Source organism: Protomyctophum parallelum (assembly GCF_964188405.1).
Source record: "Protomyctophum parallelum genome assembly, chromosome: 13".
Taxonomy (NCBI): domain Eukaryota; kingdom Metazoa; phylum Chordata; class Actinopteri; order Myctophiformes; family Myctophidae; genus Protomyctophum; species Protomyctophum parallelum.
Genome location: NC_139708.1, coordinates 41049488 through 41077475, shown reverse-complemented (window position 1 = coordinate 41077475; position 27988 = coordinate 41049488). Strand labels below are relative to the sequence as shown.

The window sequence follows — 27988 nt, the reverse complement described above, 5'->3', positions numbered from 1 at the left end:
AGTGAATTGAATGAGTCCTATATCTGATTGACAGCCCATACATCCATACAGAAAAATCCTATAATTGCATTAAACAACATTAAACTCACTTTATGCATACCCTCTATAACTGCATTGTCTGGCTATTGCACAGTTCACACTCACAGACTGACCTCTGTGAGGGAGAGAGAGAGAGAGAGAGCTGGGGGGGGGGGGGGGGGGAGTATTCAATTGACTTTGACCCAGGGACCACCATCCTGACTAAAGGCAACCTGGGGACCACCATCCTGACTAAAAGCAACCTGGGGACCACCACCCTGACTAAAAGCAACCTGGGGACCACCACCCTGACTAAAGGCAACCTGGGGACCACCATCCTGACTAAAAGCAACCTGGGGACCACCACCCTGACTAAAAGCAACCTGGGGACCACCACCCTGACTAAAAGCAACCTGGGGACCACCACCCTGACTAAAAGCAACCTGGGTACCACCACCCTGACTAAAAGCAACCTGGGGACCACCACCCTGACTAAAAGCAACCTGGGTACCACCACCCTGACTAAAGGCAACCTGGGTACCACCACCCTGACTAAAGGCAACCTGGGTACCACCACCCTGACTAAAAGCAACCTGGGTACCACCACCCTGACTAAAGGCAACCTGGGGACCACCACCCTGACTAAAAGCAACCTGGGGACCACCACCCTGACTAAAAGCAACCTGGGGACCACCACCCTGACTAAAAGCAACCTGGGGACCACCACCCTGACTAAAAGCAACCTGGGGACCACCACCCTGACTAAAAGCAATGTGGGGACCACCACCCTGACTAAAAGCAACCTGGGGACCACCACCCTGACTAAAAGCAACCTGGGGACCACCACCCTGACTAAAAGCAATGTGGGGACCACCACCCTGACTAAAAGCAACCTGGGGACCACCACCCTGACTAAAAGCAACCTGGGGACCACCACCCTGACTAAAAGCAATGTGGGGACCACCACCCTGACTAAAAGCAACCTGGGGACCACCACCCTGACTAAAAGCAACCTGGGGACCACCACCACTACTGTGTCAGCTGACCACCCATGCCGCGAGATCCCGAAATTGCACCGCCTAACACAGCTGGGATCATTTGATTGGTCATGACAGCAGCTGTGGAGTTCACACACAGTGCCATGATGTCAGGAGAAAACCATGTCCAAAACGGTTGCTTTTCACCATTAAGATTCTAATTCAGCAAAAATAGCAGATCTGCAATGTGATGCAGTTTCAGCTTGTATATCTGCTATGGTTTCCTATCTTGTGTGACTGTTGAAATATAATCAAGTACAGTGTTAAAAGTTAAAATAGTTAAAATAAATAAATTAATCAAAAAATATGGAGATATGAGGATTCTGCCCAACAGCAACAGGCAGAATCCTCGTTTGACCCACCTTTTCACACACACACACACACACACACACACACACACACACACACACACACACACACACACACACACACACACACACACACACACACACACACACACACACACACACACACACACACACACACACACACACACAGAGAGAGAGAGAGAGAGAGAGAGAGAGAGAGAGAGAAAGAGAGAGAGATGATGCAATACACTGGACGTTTACTGTATGTATTCATCATGTGACATTGAAAATAATCATAAACATGCGTAATGTACTTTTATTTTGGAGAGCCAGTGTAAGTCAGTGAATATAATGTGTAGTAGGCTACAGTCACACAACATGGCTGCTCATTATGTTTCATGGCAGTTAACTTAAAGGTATAGGGTGTGATTTTATTTGGTTTAAATGATTGTTGTATATTATGATAGCAATCATTGCTATAGAGTGTGTTCAGTAACAGGAGTCTCCAATGTCTCTCCAGCTTCTTATTAAACAGAAAATGCATTTTCAGGTCGGGATACCAATTTTATCCAATCAGGATAGAGCTAGAACTCAGTCAGGATACAGATTAAATAAGTGTAATTGTAAGTGATGACACAGCAGACAAAATTGGGCAGCTGATAAATGGCTACTTTATCCTGATTGGCTGAAATGTTGCTGTTTGCAAACCCATGTACTTAGTTACTTTCCACCACTGACTAAGCCTATAGCAGCATTGTCTGGTCAAAGTGACCATTGCTCAGTTCACAGACTGAACTCTGTGTGAGTGCACTCAGTCCAGTCCAGTGTAGTCCAGTCCAGGACCATCCTAGCCTGGTCTCAGTCCAGTCCAATGTAATCCAGTCCAGGACCATCCTAGCCCGGTAAACAGTCCAGTCCAGTGTGGGCCAGTCCAGGACCATCCTAGCCTGGTAAACAGTCCAGTCCAGTGAAGTCCAGTCCAGGACTATCCTAGCCTGGTAAACCACCCTGGTCTCAGTAGACCAGTCTATCTAGGATTTGACCCAAAATAAATTGCAATAGTAATCATTCAAGGTTTAAAAAAAAATGTTTTTATGATCCTTAGTAGTATATAAAATGTGGATCATGTTAAATTCAGGGATGAAAATTTGGAGTACCATTAAAAACCTATGAGGCAAACAATATCAATTAAAATTTTGCTTTAATTAAGAAGCACGAAATGTGTCAAACTAGGGGGGTCTCATGATTCTGAATCCATTCCAAGCATTAAAAACATCAAAAACACTCATTGGGCTAAATTAGGCCATATGTGCCCAAATGTGACGAGTGGACTGGAACATATATCACCAAAACAACATCTATTCTCTAGCAGGGAACAACAAAACTGGGGGTTTAAGTAGGCAGGGATGACCAAACACAGGTGGTAATCAACACGGGGATTAGACTAACAGGACACAGGTGGAGAAAACCAGTACCCACAGGTAGGGTGACACAACAGAGGTAACAAGGTTACGAGGACAACAGGAAACACTTACCACCCTGACTAAAAGCAACCTGGGGACCACCACCCTGACTAAAAGCAACCTGGGGACCACCACCCTGACTAAAAGCAACCTGGAGACCACCACCACTATTGTGTCAGCTGACCACCCATCCCGCGAGATCCCGAAATAGCACCGCCTAACACAGCTGGGATCATTTGATTGGTCATGACAGCAGCTGTGTAGTTCACACACAGTGCCATGATGTCAGGAGAAAACCTCATATGTCCAAAACGGTTGCTTTTCACCATTAAGATTCTAATTCAGCAAAAAGAGAGAGAGAGAGAGAGAGAGAGAGAGAGAGATGATGCAATACACTGGACGTTTACTGTATTAATGTGACATTGAAAGTAATCAAACATGCGTAATGTACTTTTATTTTGGAGAGCCAGTGTAAATCAGTGAATAGAATGTGTAGTAGGCTATAGTCACACAACATGGCTGCTCATTATGTTTCATGGCAGTTAACTTAAAGGTATAGGGTGTGATTTTATTTGGTTTAAATGATTGTTATATTATGATAGCAATCATTGCTATAGAGTGTGTTCAGTAACAGGAGTCTCCAATGTCTCTCCAGCTTCTTATTAAACAGAAAATGCATTTTCAGGTCGGGATACCAATTTTATCCAATCAGGATAGAGCTAGAACTCGGTCAGGATACAAATTAAAATATAGCTGCAAGCAGCGATAAGGCGGGACCAAGGAGATAGAGAGAGAGAGAGGACAGAGAGAGAGAGAGAGAGAGAGAGAGAGAGAGAGAGAGAGGGTGGAGACAAAGAGAGAGGGTGGAGACAGAGAGAGAGTGGAGAGAGAGCGAGAGAGACAGAGAGGACAGAGTGTGGAGACAGGGACAGAGAGACACAGGGACAGAGAGTGAGGAGACAGAGAGAGGACAGAGTGTGGAGACAGAGAGAGGACAGAGAGTGTGGAGACAGAGAGAGGACAGAGAGAGACAGAGAGAGGACAGAGAGTGTGGAGACAGAGAGAGGACAGAGAGAGGACAGAGAGTGTGGAAACAGAGAGAGGACATAGAGGACAGAGAGAGGACAGAGAGTGTGGAAACAGAGAGAGGACATAGAGAGGACAGAGAGTGTTGAGACATAGAGAGGACAGAGAGTGTGGAGACAGAGAGAGGACAGAGAGTGTGGAGACATAGAGAGGACAGAGAGTGTGGAGACAGAGAGAGGACAGAGAGTGTGGAGACATAGAGAGGACAGAGAGTGTGGAGACAGAGAGAGGACAGAGAGTGTGGAGACAGAGAGAGGACAGAGAGTGTGGAGAGAGAGAGAAGAGAGAGGGGGGTGGAGAGAGAGACAGAGAGAGAAGAGAGAGGGGGATGGAGAGAGAGAGAGAGAAGACAGAATACACTTATTACACTATTACACTATTACATTACTATTACACTATTACACTTATTACACTATTACACTACTATTACACTATTATACTTATTACACTATTACACTATTACATTACTATTACACTATTACACTTATTACACTATTACACTATTACACTACTATTACACTATTATACTTATTACACTATTACACTACTATTACACTATTACACTATTAGACTTATTACAATATTACACTATTACACTTATATTACACTATTACACTACTATTACACAAATAGTACACTATTACAAATTTAGACGTAATACACAATTTCACTATTAAACTATTGCACTACTTTTACACTTATTACACTATTTCACTATTACACTAAATACACTTATTACACTATTAGACTTATTACTCTATTACAGTTACTAGTATCTCTATTATTATGATGATTGTCATGTCCTAGTGATAGATAGAGAGAGAGAGAGAGAGAGAGAGAGAGAGATGCACAAATAAGAATCACAGGCCGAGTTGTCACTACCCGGATTTGAACCAGTGACCCTGTGGTCCAAAGGTGAGAGCTCTACCGACTGAGCTAAGCAGACTCTGTCAGTTGACTCATTCTATACAGTAACATGCAGTATAGGTATTAGCTCTGCCAACCGTATTTGGTAGACGTATTGGTTGCATGAGAGGTTTCACAAGACAGAATTTTGTTATTGGCTCATAAAAACTTCATTTTTTCACTTAAAAGAAATCTGTTACGATTTTTTGTTCGTATAAGTCCAAAGTTCAAGTCTAGACGTTTTTGTGCATTTTGATCAAAGATTCTGGGAGAAGATACATTTTAAATGGTTTTCATATATTTCAAATTTGTGGGTAATCTAAAGGTCAGAGGTCAAAAGTCAGCATATGGAAGTTGTTCGGCATGAGGAGACAAATATGTGTATCAAAGTGTCATTTCCAACGGTCAAACAGTTCATTAGATATGCACATTCAAAGTTTGCATTTTCAACTTAATTTTCAATTTCAGTGCTATAGCGCCACCATTTGGCCAATGGTCATGGGCTTCACATAGTCACCGTTTGGCATGGCCCTCTACCAGATTACCGAGTTTCACGAAAAGCGACAGCACGGTTCAGTCAGAACAGCTATTTTTGGCGGAAGGAGAAGAAGAAAAAAAACTACAAAAACAAGAAGTGACCAAAGTCACTGCGTGTCTTCTTGGTCCCTTAATAAGTGTAATTGTAAGTGATGACACAGCAGACAAAATTGGGCAGCTGATAAATGGTTACTTTATCCTGATTGGCTGAAATGTTGTTGTTTGCAAACCCATGTACTTAGTTACTTTCCACCACTGACTAAGCCTATAGCAGCATTGTCTCGTCAAAGTGACCATTGCTCAGTTCATAGACTGAACTCTGTGTGAGTGACACTCAGTCCAGTCCAGGACCATCCTAGCCTGGTCTCAGTCCAGTCCAGTGTAATCCAGTCCAGGACCATCCTAGCCTGGTAAACCACCCTGGTCTCAGTCCATTCCAGTGTAGTCCAGTCCAGGACCATCCTAGCCCGGTAAACAGTCCAGTCCAGTGTGGGCCAGTCCAGGACCATCCTAGCCTGGTAAACAGTCCAGTCCAGTGAAGTCCAGTCCAGGACTATCCTAGCCTGGTAAACCACCCTGGTCTCAGTAGAACAGTCTATCTAGGATTTGACCCAAAATAAATTGCAAAAGTAATCATTCAAGGTTTAAAGGTATATTCAGTGATTTCACTTAATTCAAATATCACTTATTTTTTTGTTTTGTTGTGATAATCCTCCCTACTATAGAGTGTGCTGGCCATATAAGGAGTTCCTTCCTGTCCCCAGTTAACCCCTGGGGGTCAAAATACCTTAGGTTTCATTTTTGACTCTCTATCCTGATTGGACGAAAGGCTGGGTCCCACAGCCAAAAACGAAACCTAAGGTTTTTTGAGTGAAATCACTGAATATACCTTTAAAAATAAATGTTTTTATGATCCTTAATAGTATATAAAATGTGGATCATGTTAAATTCAGGGATGGAAATTTGGAGTACCATTAAAAACCTATGAGGCAAACAATATCAATTTAAATTTTGCTTTAATTAAGAAGCACGAAATGTGTCAAACTAGGGGGGTCTCATGATTCTGAATCCATTCCAAGCATTAAAAACATCAAAAACACTCATTGGGCTAAATTAGGCCATATGTGCCCAAATGTGACGAGTGGACTGGAACATATATCACCAAAACAACATCTATTCTCTAGCAGGGGACAACAAAACTGAGGGTTTAAGTAGGCAGGGATGACCAAACACAGGTGGTAATCAACACGGGGATTAGACTAACAGGACACAGGTGGAGAAAACCAGTACTCACAGGTAGGGTGAGACAACAGAGGTAACAAGGTTACGAGGACAACAGGAAACACTTCAAAAATAACGGTACACTCTGTACCGCAGCTCACTTGGTCTTCAACCAGCCAAAATTCTCACATGTCTCCCCCCTGCTCCGCTCCCTCCACTGGCTCCCGGTCGCTGCCCGCACAGAATACAAAACTCTGATGCTGGCATTCAAGGCAACCAAAGGTATGGCTCCCCCATATCTTGCAAGTATGATTGAACCCTACAAACCCTCCCGCACACTCAGATCAGCCAACGCAGGGAAGCTGGAAGTACCCTCACTAAAAACGCAGGGACAACACTCCACACGTCCCAAACTCTTCTCCCTTCTGGCTCCAAAACTGTGGAATGCACTTCCCATTGCAGTCAGAACTGCAGCATCACTCCCAATCTTCCGCCGTAGTCTGAAAACCCACCTTTTTAGACTCCATCATGGCCCATAGCACTTACCCTACCCCCTTAGATAGCATTTCTGTAGACTTAGATAGCATCTGATACAGACTTATAGCATGTTATGTAGACGGCACTATAATTGCATTGTATATAGTCATAGCACGCCATAGTACATATGTATAGCATAGTAGTATATATATATATAGTTTATATGTATAGTCTCATAATATAGATATTCCACTGTTACTTTCTTAGCTTACGCATGTTTTATGATAAATGCTTTTATGTGATGTATTCCCATGCTTTTGTAAATCGCTCTGGATTAAGAGCGTCTGCTAAATGCCTAAATTGTAAATTGTAAATTGTACCGTTATTTTGAAGTGTTTCCTGTTGTCCTGTTGATTTGTTATTGTGTACCGTACACGATAACAAATCACCACAGTACATTTTTGGGTGAACTACTCCTTTAAAGAGAACTGCTGGGTACCACAATGCTAGGATTAAGGTTTTTTATATAGTAGCCTACTGTAGCTACACAGCATGTCATAATAGGGAAATATTCTGTGAAAATATAGGTAAGCAGGTGAAAATAACTGTCTTATAAACATAAACATCCTACACAAACATGTTATCTTCATTCACAACAAATATCAGGGTGTAAAGTCAGTTTTCATTCTTCTATTAAATCATCTATATACAGCATGTCCTCAGTTGTCCCACACACCACCAGAGGGCAGTATTATATTAAATACAGAGATGTTACATTGTGGAATGAGCCAAATACAATATATCAAATTAGCCTTTGTGATTTGGGGGGTAAACAATTACATCAATAACAGATATACAATGAGTGTAATACTAATACTAATACTTATATACCGATATCTCATTTAATACTAATACTTCCGATGGTGAAAAAAAAAAAAAAAAAAAGATTGTGGGGAAAAAAACGATGGTGGAAAAACTGCTTAAAAAAAAGTAAAAAACCGATGGTGAAAAAACAGATAGTGAAAAAACCGATGGTGTAAAAACCAAAAAAAAACAAAAAAACGATGGTGGAAAAAAACGATGGTAGAAAAACCGATAGTGAAAAAAACCGATGGTGGAAAAAAAAAAAAAAAAAACGATGGTGGAAAAAACCGATGGTGAAAAAAAGAAAAAAAAACGATGGTGGTTGAAGTATAAAGATCATTAAAACAGTTATTTAGGCACGTGTGCAACACATGCCTAAACAACTTCAGCACACTTCAGCACCACGGACAGCGATACTGTTGACAGACAAGTCACATTACAATCAGAATCAAGCACACTTCAGCACCACGGACAGCGATACTGTTGACAGACAATAAAATCAGAATCCACCACACTTCATAATTACACTTATTAATGATGTTGACAAAATGCATGAAAATAAGTAAACAACTAAACAGCAGATGTATTTGTGCAATGTAAAAAAAGCATACATTCTACACCAACGTGTGTGCGTGTGTGTGCGTGCATGCGTCTACATATTTCCCCAGGGATCCATTCATGAGCAGAGCTCTGCTATTGTCACGCTTCTTCTTCAAAACAGACACTATAGTATAGATTATTCTCAAATTATGCATGTGATTTGTTGTTTACCTTGTGTTTATTATTGACTAAAAGAGTTCACGTTCTATCTCCTTTAGGAGAGAGAGAGAGAGAGAGAGAGAGAGAGAGAGAGAGAGAGAGAGAGAGAGAGAGAGAGAGAGAGAGAGAGAGAGAGAGAGAGAGAGAGAGAGAGAGAGAGAGAGAGAGAGAAGGGGATCCATTCACGTTTTTCCAGCTTCAGGGATTGAGGATAGACGATTCTTCTTGCACTTCCAGCCGCTATACAGTGCAGTGCGCTCTCTCTGCACTTATATCAATACCGGCTTTTTAACTGCATGACTATAGAGACCGTGTTTTCAGTTCCCACTTGTTCTTAGGTCACTCCGGAGAAGAGTGTCTGTGTTATTTTAAAGCCTATATAAACATTAAGAACGGAGCAACAACATTTATTTTTTTAAAGGGACAGACACACGCTGTTCTCTTTAGTTTGGGTTATATATTGACCATTCTTGGGAGTTCATGTTTTGTCTGCTTGTTGTTCTCGACCACTTGTAGCCTCTCACTCTGGAACGAGAGAGAGATAGAGAGAGAGAGAGAGAGAGAGAGAGAGAGAGAGAGAGAGAGAGAGAGAGAGAGAGAGAGAGAGAGAGAGAGAGAGAGAGAGAGAGAGAGAGACTTCTTCGGAACGCGTAAAAACTGAAGAGAGCAGAGCAAAGCGAAGCGCGGAGCTGGAGGCTCAGAAACATGCCCATGGCATCATCATCATCCGCTCCCTGAGCGCTCTTCTCCCGCACTGGCCGGCTCGGGTCTCTCTCGGTTGGTTCGGTGCTTTAAAGTCCTTCCTTGGTGTTTAATTGTGGGACGTCGGGGGGACATCCATTCTTTGCTGCAGGATTATATACTTTAGTATGAAAGCAGAAGAAAGGCGGCGCCATGGCGTGCTGTGAGCGCGGCGGGGTTCAGACGCTGCTCGCGTCGCTCGGCGCCTTCACCGCGTTCAGCCTGATGAGCATCGCCATCGGCACGGACTACTGGCTGTACAACCGGCAGCACAACATCTGCAACGCCACGCAGAACGCCACGGCCGCGGCGGACCACGACGGCCGGGGAGAGCAGCCCCGCGCCCGGCGCGGGGACCTCACCCACTCCGGGCTGTGGAGGGTCTGCTGTATTGAAGGTACTGGGGCTATAAACTAAAGCAGTGCAACATGATAAGGTTCTCAAACTTTTACTCAACTCAACTCAACTTAATTAGCACATTTAACATGGCCATGCCGTAACATGCATCTTTCCTGTGTTATGATGAATTGAAAATGGAGGACCCTGATGGAAACAAGTCTTTATAGTGTTTCTTAATGGTTATAACAATTTTTGTATTGACCTGTATACTTTCTACAAACTCTCTCTCTCTCTCTCTCTCTCTCTCTCTCTCTACCAACTGTACAGCTTTAAGGAAACAAAGGGGCAAAGAACAACATGGATAGAAAGAGGCATTTATAGAAAATAAAGAGCAAAACAATGCAATATAAGCAGACATTAGCAGGCAGTAAATTGAGGACAGACAATTAATGATTATCTATCATAGCTGGGGGCCCCCTGGAACTCCCTCAAGGGGTCACTTTGAGAACCACTGGGGGGGTGGACGCGTTGATGGATGGATGGGTTCACAGTCCAAACGGAACCATCTATAGCTTATATAAGCCCCCCCAGTACAAAACCTTAATTAATATGATATGACCCCCTAATTAATAATCTGTCCGCAGACCCCCATCTAGAACGATGTCGTGCCAGCTAGCAGTGAGTGAGTTAGTTGAGTGAAAGAAAAGAAAATCTATTACATTTCTTTCAAGAAAAAGCGCTACAGAAGTGAACTTGTAGATCGGCACTTTTCAAATACCCGATACGGATACAGGCTTGATTATACACATGGTTGTGATGCTCTATTTACCAATTGTGCTGCATGCGACATGTGTGCATGTATATGTGTGTGTGTGTGTGTGTGTGTGTGTGTGTGTGTGTGTGTGTGTGTGTGTGCGGACATGTCAGGCTTTATTGTCATCACACGTTTACACTTTACAGACCTGTGTGTTGAGTGCAGGGTGCTGTAAACTGACGCCATTCCAAATAAGACCTTCTGCCTGCAGACAGTAACTCTGAGGCTACTATTGAAACTAAATCGCTCTCTCTGTTCCAGGGGGAGAGGTGGGGGGGGGGGGGGGGTTTATCGATTATGAACTTTAAAGTTTGACAAAAACAATAATCGTTGCATTATTAAAAAATCACAATATTTGAGTGAATCAATATGTTTTCCCACCCCTGCTACTGTACAAACTATACACCCATACACATACTATAACCCATTCTGACCTGAGATCAGATTCAAAAAATGTCTATTACATCCTGACAGTTTCATTATTAACCCATTCTGACCTGAGATCAGATTCTAAAAGTGTCTTCGATTTTTCAAAAATAGCAGACCTACAAGCTAGTATCGCGCCACTCGGTGGCGCGCTATGAGCTTGTAGATCTGCTATTTTTCAATAGCTAAACTGCTAAAGCATAACATGATGCCAACACCAAAATGGGTGCCCGGTCAGAATGGGATAAACATACCCTATACAAACCCCACCAGACCCATATGAGTTCATTGGTTTCCATTTGTACTCAGAGCTAAATGAACACCCCCCCCCACTTCCATCTCTTCATTGTGTCTGATGCTGTTTCCAGGGCAACCTCCTCTGACATCGCTATGGAAACATGCATGCCCGCGATGATGATTCTGTATGAATAGATTATACTTTGACGTTTGATGTTTGATCTGTTTTGTGTACAGTACAGTACAGTGTGGTTTGATTTGTATTGTCTGTGGCTGTTTAGTCTGGGCTGGGCTACACGGATGGATGGATGGATGGACAGATGGATGGACGGATGGATGGATGGACAGATGGATGGACGGATGGATGGACAGATGGATGGACGGATGGATGGATGGATGGATGGATGGATGGACGGACGGACGGACGGACGGACGGACGGACGGACGGACAGATGGATGGATGGCAGTGACGTCTGCTTTTTAGGTTTTCCATCTCTTTGTTTGATCTAGTAGTTAAAGGAGCATTCAGTGATTTGGGTGATTTGGAGCAATCGGGAGCATTCGGGAGCAATTAGGGGTTCAGAGTCTTGCTCAAGGACACTTCGACACTAACTCTGGGGGAGCCCACAGGGTTCGAACTGGCAACCTTGTTGTTTACCATCGGGCCACTCTACCGCTGAGCCGCTGCATGCCGCCACACATCTGTTCTGCATGTTCAATGTGATGTCGTTTTTATACTATGAATGTAGAAGCAGACAATTAACCCACAGCACTCCAGGTTATAACAAAATAATATCCTTCACGGTGCAAGGCTCGAACATACAAGTTGAAATGAAGAAAATGCCAGCACTCACTGTATGTCCTTTTTTACATGATTTTATTATTTGGGCCTGGCTGGCCTTCCTCAGTTCAAATACTATTAATGTATACAAACATTCCTATAGAGATTCACTGGAGGGTTTTCAGGCTTTCTCCTTTACATTTTTATTGACTTCACTTTGTGTATCAGCTTTCAATATTTTTGTAGGCTAAGTGAAAACAAACAAACAAACAAACAAACAAAGTAACAAACAAACAATGGCCGACAGCTCCATATCAGGATCGTTTTTTTCCCTTCTTCGTGTGATAATAGCCTGTATATCCAGGGCTCATTGGGAACCCCTGGTGGTGGTCCCCGGACACTACGTTGAGAAACAGTTCATTAGACACAAATGCACGCTGCGTTGTCACGCTTTTAACTGACCCAGAGCCTGGTCACCCAGTACAAGGGTACACCCAGTACAAGGGTACCCCCCTTCCCCCCCACCGGGGGTCAAACTGTCCTGTCATATTCTGCATTACTTGCCATATATTGGCATAATATGTTAATATATTTTAAATAAAACCATAGCACCTGCACCATTAGCACCCCTAGAAGGCGCTCGCGCACCGCAAGGGGTGCACGCACCACAGTTTGGGAACCACTGGCCTATAGAGGAAACACGCACGCACACACTGGCTTCTTCCACATGTGTCTGTGTGCCTCTGGTTCAAACCACAGGTTATTGGACGACAGTGATTCCTGTTGTCATGACGACTGAAGTACAGAGCAGAACACCCCCCCCCCCCCCTCCCGTCAATACGCACGCATGCACGCAGACACGCACGCACGCAGACACGCATGCACGCAGACACGCACAGGGTTAAAAGGTATATTGCGGCAACACATCATTCTGTCTGGGATAAACACTTTAATGTGTGTAACACATGCACCTCTCTATACAGGGGACCTTTAATGGGTGAAACACACCTCCTTTACAGGGACACTATATGGGTGTAACACATCTCTTTACGGGGACAGTGATGGGTGTAACGCATCTCTTTACGGGGACAGTGATGGGTGTAACACACCTCTTTACAGGGACAGTGGACACAGCGGGAGGTCCTGGAAGCTGACACATTAGATGTCCTGCAATGATAACACAGTATTTGGTGTAACACACACCTCTTCAGTCACACAGTGTGAGGTCCTGGAAGTTGACCGGTTAGTCATAACGGTCAAATTCCCTGGAGAAACTATAGTCAATAATAAACATGATAACTGAATGTATTGTATAGTCCCTTGTTCAACAAGTGTTTGTGCTACTGGCTATCACATTGTATTTGTCTATTTAACATCACATTTAAAATGAATGACACCGTCCAGAAGGAGCCTCCCGGCCGAGGCCACACCTGCACCTATACTGCTGGATGGTCGAGTGAGTCAAAGTCAAAGTCGTACTATTTGTCACACGTTACCGCAGTGAAATTCGTTCTCCGTATTTGACCCATCTCATGGAGCGGTGAGCCATTAATTTGATTATTTGATTTGAGCCCCCAATCCAACGCTTTGATGCCGAGTGCCATTGGGTCCCATTTTTACAGTCTTTAGTATATGACCCGGCCGGGGATCGAACCCTGACCTCCCAGTTTCAGGGCTGACACTCTAACCACAAGGCCACTGTCTGGTAAGCCAAGAACTGCCAAAAAAACAGGTTTGCGATGAATTAGAAGCTGCTGGAACGCAGGTGTCGGTGTCCACGGTTGAGTGTGTTTTACATCAACATGGGCTGAGAGGCTGCTATGCAAGACATAAAAGCACTTAATTATTGCTCCAGACTTTAACCCATTTAGACCTGAGGACGATTGTACAAATGTCTTCTACTGTAAATCCTGACAGTTTTCAGAAAAAAACATGTTTCTATAGCAGTGGTTCTCAAACATTTTCATGTCAAGGACCCCCAAAATGATATGTAATTGCCCGCTGAGCCCCATCTGAAAATATGTTGTTCCAGGGACCCCCTCAGAAGCAAACGTTCGCTCTGAAAGAATATAATATATTCAAAGATTTGCGCCACATTTTCACGGATAAAAAAAAAATAGCAGATCTACAAGCACCGAGTGCCGCGCTACGAGCTTGTACATCTGCTATTTTTCATATAGCTAAAGTATAACATCGTCCAGAATGGGTTAAGGCTCGACTGAAGTTTGTGTATACCGATCAGAGTTATCGCGTGTACACAAACACAAGTCATTCTGGAGGAAATACTCTCTGATTTGAGCTGTTTGGCAACACAATAAATTAATGATCAGAAATAGGCTGTGTTTGGAGGCGAGAGAGTGAGGCCTTTAAACCCAAGATCACCACACCTGTACTGCCATGCTGCTGCTGGTGGAATGCTCTGGGGCTGTAAATGGAACTGGTGCTTTATCGATAGTCTCAGTCTCTCTATTTATTTTACTTCCACTACATCTCAGATCCAAATATTGTACTTTCACGCTGCTACATTTAGGCTATTTAAAAAACTTAGATTTGGATTATTACTACAAAAACATAATACATTAGCCACTTCATTTCAGGCATCTGAAAATGCACGCACGCACACACACACATACACATACACACACACACTTGTTGGTTGCCCATGGTTTCTGTTGTCATGGTTTCTGTTGCCTCTTCTCGCCATGGCAACCACTTAATATTCCAACAGGCTGATTTACATGGAGAGTCCAGCGAGCACGCACACACACACACACACACACACACACAGACGCACGCACGCACACGCGCATGCATGCGCATGCATGCACACACACACACACACACACACACACACACACACACACACACACACACACACACACACACACACACACACACACACACACACACACACACACACACACACACACACACACACACACACACACACACACACACACACACACACACACACACACACACACACACACACACACACACACACACACACAATATTTCTGTATTCATGACATATGGACATATTTACATATTCATATTTACATATTGTCACAGTTCGGCAGAAACCTGCTATTTTGTATCAGAATCAGTCATTTCACACTTTGCATGTGTGAAATTAGTTTTAGTTTTTCATGTTTCTTTCTTTTCTTTTCATTGAAACAATTAAACATATTGACAAGAGCTTTGTACTGCCACAGACACTATACAAAATGAGTGGACAATAATATTACCAAAATCACATAAAGAGCTTGAGAACCACTAGTAGTTAGTTGAGTAGTTAGTTTGAGCACCACTAGTAGTTAGTTAGGGTACTTACTACTAGTAGTTAGTTGCACACTCAAGTAAATCAAAACAATAGGCTTCCGTTCGTTCTATTTATTCAGTAGCCTCTAGTTCAGCGGGGTTCAGAGTGTAGGACGTTCCCGGTTCGGCTTCATACACACATAAATAACAACTGTGCTGTGCTCTGCCTGTGTGTCATGGCCGCCTCAATGCTTTTCCAATGGAAGTCACGTGGTTTGACTTGTGTTTGATTGCCCCCCCTCCCCCCATCACACACAACTGTTTGGTCAAACCACCTGACTTCCATTGGAAAAGCATTGAGGCGGCCATGAAACATGGACAGCACAGAGCATGTTCGTCTGATATGTGTGTACGAAGCCTGTCTGTCTGTCTATCAGTGAAGACATCAGTGCAGGAACGCGCTACTGTTGCTTTATAAATGTGTGGCTCTGATCCCAGCTGCTTAATTAACACAAGCTGTCTCTGCTGTCTGTGAGTGACTGATGCTATCGGCGTGGTTTAACCCGTTAAGGCCGCAACAGCATCTTTGTGTCATTTTACATTTTAGCAAAAAGTTTACTCAAAACTGTGCTTCTGAAAATATTTCCATGGCTGGTTGTCGAACAGAAAGATATTCCACCTGTCGGCGTCGCAATGCAAGGCAAAAACAAGCATGCAGTGAGGGCTGTTGGAGTCCAGTTGAAACTACCGTTCACTTGCATTGAACACATTTTCCCAGAAGCCCTTGCAGCCCAGAGCACGGGTCGATTTCCGGTTTCGTCATCATAACACGACGGCCCTGTCACCAGGTCTTTTTCGAATTAAACACAATATATACATAAAACAAATAGCGGGTTTAGCGTAGGGCCTAAACATGGATTAAATAGCGTGGAAAGCGGGTTAACCTGCAGCTAAACTGTTAAGACTGAGCCAAGAAATTAGGTTTTTCAGAAAACTCTTTAGAAAACATTTAGAGATTTAAAAGACATTTTGTAGAATCAGAGGCCTCAGGTGTTAATGGCTTAATGAATAGAGGCTGGAACATTCTCTCTCTCTCTCTCTCTCTCCCCCCCTTTAATTTCCTCAAACACTGTCAACTTCTGAGTATGGACTCTGTTCTGTTCTTTACACCTGTATGAGTCGTTTTGTAAAGTTTTCACAGTTAAATGAACACTTCAACTATATCTTGTTTTGTTGGTGGTGCATCAGATTACATGTAAATTACTGAAAAATGTAATGGAAAACAATATTTTAAAACCAATAAGCAAGTCAAGAAGAAAATGTTAATATCTTCCTCAAAGAAAGTCTATTGTTCATAATCGACTAAATTGAACTATATAGTCTTTCATTTGTGTGCAGGATGTTGTACACATCCAGTTCTGGACAATAGATATATAACAACGGTATAAAACAGTGGTTTTCAACCAGTGGTCCTTGAGGGGGTTCCAGGTGTTCCCCAGCCTAATGATGGAGCGTTGGTAACCAAATGGACCCTCTGCTCAAATGCAGCATTTCATTGATTTATTGATGTGAAAAGGGTTGAAAGCCACTGGTTTAAAAACGAGAGAAGTCCTCAGTCCGCACACAGCTCTGCTCCGCAGTGTTTCATTCATTGTAGAAACTCTTGACATTTGGGTTAGGGGGCTCACACTGTCTGAGGAAGTATGGGATTCTGTTTTCTCTTCTATACACAGGTCCTCTCTCTGTGCACGACATTGCTTAGTGCAGTTTAAAATAGTCCATAGAGCTCATATGTCTAAGGCTAAACTGGCTAGTATTTATCCTAACATAAGTCCTACCTGTGACAAGTGCAAGAGCGGTGATGCAACTCTGTTCCATCAGTATTGGATGTGTCCAAAATTACAACCATTTTGGGGGAATGTGTTCAAGACTCTGTCCAACATTTTACACCAAAATCTAGACCCAGATCCCTTAATGGCTCTCCTTGGCACTGCTGGAAGGGATGACCTTCCTCTAACACGCATAGAGTGTCGTATGGTCGACTTTGCCTTATTGCTCGCTAGGTGTGCCATTCTGCTCAAATGGAAGGATGCTGCCCCGCCCGTGCTCTGTCAGTGGCTTCGTGATATAATGTCCTGTCTCGAGTTGGAGATGAGGTTTTCAATTGCCGGCTCTGAAAAACAGTTTTACAAAACCTGGGGTCCGTTTATGACATTCTACCACAACACACAAACGGTATAGTGTGCCGTGCCTATGCCTCGGCCACGCCAACCACAACTGAAACAAATTCTGCTCTGCTAGTAAAATCTGCTTTATTATTTTTTATGTATTGTTTTTGTAATTATGTATGCATGTATTTCGTGTGTGTGTGTGTGTATATAGATTTATGTATTTTCCGACTATCCTTGGGATTGTGGGTGGGTGGGATAGGGGATGGAGCTTTATTTTTTTATTTATTTTCATATTTGATATGTCTCTGTCTAATGCTTGCCCCTGGGTTTGTCAAAAAAAGAAAAGAAACCTTCAATAAAAAGATTTTGAAAAGAAAGAAACTCTGACATTTACATGCAGGCTCACACGTTCAAATGAGAATTGGCATCACAGCCATATCAACGACGCCCAGCGCTTACCATCAGACAGCACACGCGCACTCGCAGCCTCAGGCAGTCATGCTGATAATAAGTGCCACTCATAAATCACCAGCTCCGAGCGCTCCGCTCATAATAATAAGGTTCTCTGAACAGAACAAAACACAATATTCCTTTATCACACACACACACACACACACACACACACACACGGTGGTGTGATTAAAAATGCATTACAGAGCATTTAGATTCATACGGCCACGTGTCGCGTGCCGAAAATGTATATATACTGTATATATTTTTATTGTAAATCTTAGATCTTAGATGTTTATTGTACATGCATTGTGAAAAACTTAGGTTGGGTGTGCTCCACAATACACAATAAATTATAAAAACATAAATAACAGTGCAAACCCCATGTAAAAGGTTATTTAAAAGGTTTAAAACAAGTAAACAACTCAGATAAAACCCATGTAAAAGGTTTTAAAAGGTTTTTTTAAAGGAACACAGACAAGGCCTTAATATGTGAAGAAGTGCAATGTTCATTTGTTTAGCAGTCTTACAGGCTGGGGAAGAAAACTGCTCTTGAGCCTGGTTGTGCTGGCTTTGATGCTTCGGTAACGCTTCCCTGAGGGCAGCAATACGAAGAGTCTGTTGAAGCATCAACTGTAAATATGAAATAAATGCTTAAACATAGCTATATGTGTAATGCTGTTATAGAAGTGAACCTTTCAAGCCTGTTTTCTCAACTCGCTGCACACTTGTGTGTTCAAGAAGTATAGCGTGCAATATTCATACAAATCCAAACTGTACGGTAAATGTGAAAGTTGCAAGCAAGTATTGGATTTCCCGTGGCATGCATTATTATTTGTGGCTTTTTGTGCATAGTGTGTCTGGACGACTGGTATGATACAGTCTGTTTCTAGCGAAAATGTAACTAATTCAGTAGCAGTAACAATAACAACAGTCAGTTGATTCTTGATATCCATATGAGTGAAGCGGCCTGGATGATTAGTTTATTTCTTATATGAGGCGATCGGAAATCCCCCTATGGGGATTACAATGCAAATAAAAAGTACATGAACCCGTGGTTCAAAAACAAAAAAAAACATGTTTGATTTTAGTTTCCCCCCCCAAAAAAAAACATGTTTTAGCAAATTCAACATAAACAAGGTGGAACCGGGGCGGAACAAAGCAGAAAGAGCCTGCTGGTTAGTCATTGAGGAACCAATGAGAAGGCTCACAAATGGTGAATTATTTGGGGGCACACATGCAATAATATCCGCGGCCCACTAATTTAGAACCACAGCCTTAAATAGCACACATGCCACATGTGGCCGTGTGTGATTTGACGCTAATTAATTCAATTAATGCATCCGATGCCCCTCGCTAGGCGCGGGGACCAACTTAACTGTGGCTGGCCCTTTAAAAGCCATGTCATCTCATCAGGGACCTTTGAGCTGGCTGCCCCGAGGGCTCATGGGAAATGAAGTTTTGACAGGTCCATCGTAGTCTTTTAACCCTCATATTCCCAGTAGACATCATCACATTGTTCACACTCTCCCAGACTCCCACACAACATCCAAGCTCCTCTATGGATTATACACTTAACTACAAGCTGTCTGTCTGTCTGTCTGTCTGTCTGTCTGTCTGTCTGTCTGTCTGTCTGTCTGTCTGTCTGTCGGTCGGACTGACTAAAAAATATATAGGCTTGAAAGGTTCACTTCCGTGGACTCTAACATTACACTTATAACTACATATTTAAGCATTTATTTCATATTTACAGTTGATGCTTCATGTTCATTATAATGACTAAAATCACAGGGGGGTTATTTTTGTTATATGACCCGATCTAAGATTTGGCACACGTGTCGCGTGCCAATTTGTTTTTCTTTTTTTTCCCCGGGGCCCGCGATGGAGACATATGAATCTAAATGCTCTGTAATGCATTTATAATCACATCACTGTGTGTGTGTGTGTGTGTGTGTGTGTGTGTGTGTGTGTGTGTGTGTGTGTACTGAGCTGTGTGATCGTCATTTAATGTGTCTCCCAGACAGGGGGGGGGGGGGGGGGGACATCCACGGGAACCATCCAGGGCATCATGCTGCTAGTGTGTGTGTGTGTGTGTGTGTGTGTGTGTGTGTGTGTGTGTGTGTATCTTGCTGAATGCAACAATCTTTTGTCCAAGCTGCAAATCAGCTCCAATGTCACTTTTAACCAGCCCAACTTTATACAAGATCTGATTTGATTAGATTAGATTTAGCACAATTTAAAAACAACAATATACGCAAGATATGAAAAAATGAATGTGCCGGGATGAGACCAGAAGCCCAGCGGGCTCATAGGAGGCCTCGACCTCTATGTACAGTATAAAAAACAATAAATAAAACGGCAGAAGACAGCCGTGGAGCAAATACTTGTCTTGTCAAAACTATGTGACTCCTGTTGAAAATGAACTGCGAGACATACGACACACAGAGGACACAGGAGACACTGAGGACACAGGAGACACTGAGGACACAGGAGACACTGAGGACACAGGAGACACTGAGGACACAGGAGACACAGAGGACACAGGAGACACTGAGGACACAGGAGACACAGAGGACACAGGAGACACAGAGGACACAGGAGACACTGAGGACACAGGAGACACTGAGGACACAGGAGACACTGAGGACACAGGAGACACTGAGGACACAGGAGACACTGAGGACACAGGAGACACAGAGGACACAGGAGACACTGAGGACACAGGAGACACAGAGGACACAGGAGACACTGAGGACACAGGAGACACTGAGGACACAGGAGACACTGAGGACACAGGAGACACTGAGGACACAGGAGACACTGAGGACACAGGAGACACTGAGGACACAGGAGACACTGAGGACACAGGAGACACTGAGGACACAGGAGACACAGAGGACACAGGAGACACAGAGGACACAGGAGACACTGAGGACACAGGAGACACTGAGGACACAGGAGACACTGAGGACACAGGAGACACTGAGGACACAGGAGACACTGAGGACACAGGAGACACTGAGGACACAGGAGACACAGAGGACACAGGAGACACTGAGGACACAGGAGACACAGAGGACACAGGAGACACTGAGGACACAGGAGACACTGAGGACACAGGAGACACTGAGGACACAGGAGACACTGAGGACACAGGAGACACTGAGGACACAGGAGACACTGAGGACACAGGAGACACTGAGGACACAGGAGACACAGGAGACACTGAGGACACAGGAGACACTGAGGACACAGGAGACACTGAGGACACTAGCCGCAATTTGCAACTCCAGATAATACGAGCTTGTTTTTCATAAAAATCCCCCGTAGACATGTTATGAGCTATGAGCTAAAGAGGATAATTCAAGCTTGGACTACAGCTGCAATGTTGATGAGTTCAACGTCGTTTAAGACAAGCAGATCACAAACCAAATTGGATGAGTGGGGAGTCAATGGAGGGTATTGCAACTCTAGATTCATCCCATTGTAAAATAAATCTAGCGTTGCAAATTGCGGCTATGAGGACACAGGAGACACTGAGGACACAGGAGACACTGAGGACACAGGAGACACTGAGGACACAGGAGACACTGAGGACACAGGAGGCACCGAGGAGACGTGCTGTATTTCACGTGTGACTGAGGCCTTATGGTTTTATTGCGTTATATCTACACGGTGGAACGCACCTAGATTCACTGATTGCCTCCCCCGGTCATTTTCTTATTTCTCCAGCTTCCGCATACCAGTTGCGTATGCAGGAATTAATTATTACCTTGGCCTGGGAAAATCTGCCTGGGCACACTGCACGTGCAAAAAAATTGAATTAATTCATTAATTCATTAATTAATACCCCTCATTTTTAATTAATTAATACTCATGTTTGCCTTCAATTTCCTAAACATATTAAGTCAGGTGTCTTAGAGATTGACAGGTGTAATGTCAGGCTGCTACAAGACACTTCATCCCATCACATTTCCAAATGTAAACAAAAAATTGCACCTTCGTCTTCAATGTTTGTGTTTACACAAACCCTGCATGCGCTCCTCAACAACCATAAAACAACAACATGCACACTCTCCCAGGCAGCCTACTGGTATTGAAGTATTAGTGTAGTGTTGAAGACTGCAGAGTGTAACAATTAACAGCTAGTTTCTTTCAACTCACTTCCAAATTACAAATTATAGCAAGATAGCACCCCATAGCATAGCAGCAGACAACATGGGCACAATCAATGAAAATCAATTCAGCAAAAATTGCAATTCAATTCTGACCTTTGATGTCTTCAAACACGTAGTAATCCATAATCAAGGGCGGACGCTGTTGTAGAGTTTCCCAGTAAAGCTGAAGTCAGCTTTACAAGTCAGGATACAACTGTTGTAGGCCTACAGTAGTCAGTAGCCTAGCTCCTCTAGGGACTGCTGACTTCCTTTCTTTCCAAAAAACTTTGCAACAGACGTTTGGCATTGTGAGGCTAACATTTAGGATACTCTCAGAGAGGCTTCTCATTCATATTTAATCATAAACAAAGAATGTGGTGTGAAGAAAAACAAATCTGCCACATTCTAGAAACAAGCACATGATGTCAGGCATCAGGCAGGCATGACCAATCAATCTATGCAGGTACAGATGGACAAACTAGGCAGTGCCAGTGGCTACGGATCCAAATAGGAAAATGTTTTATTTGTATTTTTATAATACTAATACTAATAATAATAATAATAATACACCCACTGCCATATTTTGCTAAATTGATTGCAGTGATTGCATTCACATTATGTTATGTAATGACACTTGTCTACTGTCATCATATATTAGGAAAATAAAATAAAAAAGTTATTTTTAAATTTAAGCTGGGCCGAGTTCGGAAATGCCAGGCTACAACGCACCGTGGTGCGACTGCAATTAGTAAACAACATATAACTTAGAACATTATATTTATACAAATAGTCCATACAACAAAAATAAATACACCCCAAAAAAATACACAGTACCCTCATAGGCAATCCAATAGTAACTTGATCCTTCTGTGTTTTTCTGTGTGCGTGTATGTATGTATGTGCGTGCGTGCGTGCGTGCGTGCCTGCGTGCGTGCGTGCGTGCCTGCGTGCGTGCGTGCCTGCGTGCGTGTGTGTGCAATGTGTGCATGTGTGGCAATAATCTCACGGATCGGTGCCAAATTTCCTGTCTCGGGTCAAAGAAATGTCTCTAATTTCCTATTTTTACTCCAAAAGAGTCTAGCAGCAGCCATCTATAAGAGTGGGTCTGTCTGTCTGTCTGTCTGTCTGTCTGCCTGTCTGCCTGCCTGCCTGCCTGTCTGTCTGCCTGCCTGCCTGCCTGCCTGCCTGCCTGTCTGCCTGTCTGTCTGCCTGTCTGTCTGTCTGTCTGTCTGTCTGTCTGTCTGTCTGTCTGTCTGTCTGTCTGTCTGTCTGTCTCTCCCTCCATAATCTTGCAAACCACTGGAGCGATCAATCAATCCACACACTGCTACTATGAACGTATACAACTCCGACCATTTTTCGGCACACATTCTGTTGAAATATAAATATCCATGGAAGTCAATGGGACAGCGGTGGTGTTATATTGACCAGTGGTCCTTGAGGAGGTGCCAGGTGGTCCCCTGCTAAATGATGAGTATAGTTAACAAATTGACCCTTATAGATCTTTAACTCTTGAGCGTGTAAAATGAAACCAAATCCATTTGGTTTCATTTTAGACGTATATGACACATATATTCTTTCAGAGCGAAGGTTTTTAACTCAAATCTTTGCTTCTGGGGGAGGGGGGCTGGTCCCTGGAACAACATATTTTCAGATGGGGGTCGGTGGCCAAATACATATAATTTGACATGGAATAGTTTGAGCACCACTGACACATATAGAAAGATTTCAGAAAACCTTCTGTAGATTTTGTAGGATCTGGTCTCAGTCCTGAATGGGTTAACGGAAACAGCAGCTATCTCTCAGTGTGAATGACGGGAAGCCTGCAGTGAAGTGAGATGTCACACACAGTGCTTTCAGACCACATGTGAACACAATGACCAGTCGTCTCACTCCATTATATCCATAATCTCACACACTGCCGTGGACAAAAGGCAGGTTAACACGCACGCACACACACACACACACACACACACACACGCTGCAGGTCACTGCGTGTCATTAGCCTCTGTACTGGTGTGTCATTGACTGTAGCTTTCACCCACTTGAGACCATAAGCCTATAGAGCTTTACCTGAATGCATCCAATCCCTAGATATCATAAAGGCCTTTATTCATACTCCAGTTTATAGGTGATAAGGTGACCACCGAAAATTACAACATGACGTCACTGAGCCGTGGTGGTAAGAGACTCACCGCTTCACCCAAACACATCTCTGTTTTTACTAAAACTACAACATGACGTCACTGAGGCGGTGGTAAGAGACTCACCGCTTCACCCAAACACATCTCTCTGTTTTTACTAAAACTACATCATGACGTCACTGAGCCGCGGTGTTAAGAGACTCACAGCTTCACCCAAACACATCCCTCTGTTTTTACTAAAACTACAACATGACGTCACTGAGCCGAGGTGGTAAGAGACTCACCGCTTCACCCAAACACATCCCTCTGTTTTTACTAAAACTACAACATGACGTCACTGAGCCGAGGTGGTAAGAGACTCACCGCTTCACCCAAACACATCCCTCTGTTTTTACTAAAACTACAACATGCTTTACAGGCCTCAACCAGGGAAGCTGTTTCAGGATCAATCCTTTCCCCGATGACAACGATTATGACACAGACAGCTCTGAATACCTGCTGCGTAAGTACTGTCTGTCTGTCTGTCTGTCTGTCTGCAGATTGATTTACGAGTGGGAAGTGTGTAGCACTGTTGAGGGTTCCATTGTGTTGTTGCCGGTTAATTATTTATTTATTTCAACAATATATCGATATCTTAACATCATGCATGCCATGTGGTCTCCTCTAAATCACCACAGGTAGAGTATAGTGGCCATCTTGAAAAATCACAACCCTGTTAATGACGGTGTTGACTCAACCCCGTTATTATTTTAAACCCTGTAATCATATTATTCTATATCATCTATGTATACAAATATTTATGTAATGCCTGAGATGGGAAAATGTGTTTTTCTGCTAGTTAAAGATGTCCTTAACATTGTGGGGTATTCAGAAAAGTAATACCTTTCGGTCACATTTTCAAGAAAAGAAAATCCAAATCGTACCGGTTTCGTGAAATGACTAGACACACACACACACACACGCACACGCACACGCACGCACGCACACACACACACACACACACACACACACACACACACACACACACACACACACACACACACACACACACACACACACACACACACGGACTGTCAATGGTTAGTGAGTCAATTGGTGATGGCATGCAGGAGACAATAATGAGTGAACTCTCCATCAGAGGCTGCCACTAGACAGCATATAGAATCAATTCTTAACACTTCTCTCTCTCTCTCTCCCTCTGTCTCTCTCTCTCTGTGTCTCTCTCTCTCTGTCTCTCTCTCTCTCTCTCTCTCTCTCTCTCTCTCTGTGTGTGTGTGTCTCTCTCTCTCTCTCTGTCTCTCTCTATCTCTCTGTGTCTCTCTCTCTCTCTCTCTCTCTCTCTCTCTCTCTGTGTGTGTGTGTGTGTCTCTCTCTCTCTCTGTGCAGGTATAGTGCGAGCCTCCAGTGTGTTTCCCATCCTCAGTACGGTGCTGTTGATGCTGGGGGGGGTGTGCATGGGGGTGGGCCGCGTCTACGACACGCGCAACAACATCCTGCTGACCGCAGGGATCTTCTTTGTAGCTGCCGGTGAGTCTAAAACGCACGCACACACACACTTACACAGGCACACACGCGGCACACAGGTATGCACGCACGCACACACAGGCACACACATGCACAAGCGACACGCACAATTGCATTACTTTTTTTTTAAGATTTATTTATTGAAAATGCAGATATTAACAACGAGTTACAGAATCATGATTTCTTTTTCTTTTTTTTTAAACAAGACAAGACAAACTCAAAAAAGAAAAGACAAAAAACAGTAAAAACAAACCCCCCCCACCCACCCCCCACCCCAACCCCAGAAAGGAAAACTACACAGCTCTCATTATTCTGTATGTACACAACACCTCTTGACAGCAACAACTCGGATAAATACATGAAAATAACAATATAAATAAAAGAAAACTCAAACCAAATCATTGAAGGTAGAACCTCAAAGAACCTGCCCCATATCTTTTCAAAAGTAGCAGGCCTTCTTCTTACATTGTACAGTATCTTTTCAGGGGTACAGTATGATGAAAGCTCATTCAGTCAGTGTCTCTGTGAAGGTGATTTTTCAGATTTCCAATTAACCAAAATGATTTTCTTCGCAGCTGTACTGGCGACACAATTGCATTACTATACACTTATGTGAGGACGTCAACATTTCTGTTGTATGAATGTCTCATTCTCTCTCCCTGCAGGTCTGAGCAACATCATCGGCATCATCGTCTACATCTCCAGCAACGCGGGCGACCCCAACGACAAGCGCGACGACGACAAGAAGTCCACGTACTCGTACGGCTGGAGCTTCTACTTTGGCGCGCTGTCCTTCATCGTGGCCGAGGCGGTGGCCGTGCTCGCCGTCAACATCTACATCGAGAAGAACAAGGAGTTCCGCTGGCGCGCGCGCCGCGACTTCCTGCGCGCGCTCTCCTCCTCCGCCGCCTCGCCGTACGCGCGCATGCCCAGCTTCCGCTACCGCCGCCGCCGCCGGAACAACGACACGTCGCGCTCCAGCTCGCACTCCACCGAGGAGGGGGGGCCGGCGTCTGGCCCGGGCTCGCCGGCGAAGGGCGGCGTCGGCGACCTGTCCATGTACGCCATCGCCCGGGACAGCGTGACGACGGAGAACGCGTACAGCCCCGACGAGCACGAGGCGGCGGCCGCCGACTTCCTCCAGGTGCGCAACTGCTTCGCCAGCGACCTGAAGGACGGCGGCGGGGCCAATCGGAGGACCACGCCCGTGTGAGCAGCGTCGAAACCCCTGAGCCCCTCCGGAGCTCTGCTATTGGCTGGACTGAAAAGGGACGAGGCGGAGGATCTCTCTCTTGCGGGGCGGATCCGAATGTTTTGGGACCGTCGCAGACTTGGTGGCTCTGACGCGGAAGCTACAACCCCCCCACCCCCCCACCAACCCCCGCGGAGTTCCGATGAGGGAGAATGTCCCAGGTTTAAGGAACCCGATAAACCATTGTGTGTGTGTGGGTTTTTTTTTTTATGCGGGTGGTGCTCAAAGTGTGGTCCTCCCCGGCAACATGATTGACAGTTGGGTAACCAAATGGACCCTTGCCGTCTGTAACTCATGAGAGTGAGCCGATGGAAAACCAAACATGAATACAAAGAAATATGTGTGAGTGCTGTCTTGAAACTGCCTTGCTTTTATAGAGTGGCGAAGCAAAGTTAGAGTTGCTGTTGTCTGTGTTGTAGAGTCCCACTGATTTTTCCTAGACAAGTAAAGTTAATCTTTTTTCTAAAATAGAAACTGTAGAAGCTACTATTTTGCTCCGTAACTATTGATACAAATCTAACGTTAAACTGTGGTTTTCAACCAGTGGTTCCTTGAGGAGGTTCCAGGTGGTCCCCAGCTAAATGATGGAGAGTTGATGTGCCTGTTATCTCTCCTAATGGTACCAACATCAATACAACCTGTTATCTCTCCTAATGGTACCAACATCAATACAGCATGATGTGAGTGAGTTGTGGACAAAATCTCATCCAACAAGAACAGAATATGCTTAGTCTTTGTTCTGAGAGGCTAAATGTCGTCAAATGGTGCAGGTTGGTGGCTACCGTGGCTCAAATGCCGAATAAATAATGGATCTTGCTGTGAAATGGGTTGAAAACAACTGATCTAAAACTTTTAGAAAACATTTGGAAACAAGATAAGTTACGGCTGCATCGATCGGTCTGGCTCTACAGTGTTTGTGACAGTGTAAAAACATCATGCTACATTGTGTTTCAGATGTGTTGAAATGCTAAACATCAGTGGCGTGCACAGACATTTAGAGGGGCAGGTGCTCAAG

The 27988-nt window shown here is 43.9% G+C and overlaps 1 protein-coding gene across 1 annotated transcript; it reads left to right on the top strand.

Moving 5' to 3' along the window:
- Window positions 1–9570: 9570 nt before the first annotated feature.
- Window positions 9571–26934, top strand: LOC310868808 (voltage-dependent calcium channel gamma-4 subunit-like; the record flags this gene model as incomplete). The annotated part of the gene is made up of 4 exons (XM_083779280.1): window positions 9571–9814; window positions 24616–24699; window positions 25584–25724; window positions 26387–26934. The coding sequence occupies 4 exons, from the start codon at window positions 9571–9573 to the stop codon at window positions 26932–26934; spliced, it is 1017 nt and encodes a 338-aa protein (XP_083635406.1).
- Window positions 26935–27988: the final 1054 nt, after the last annotated feature.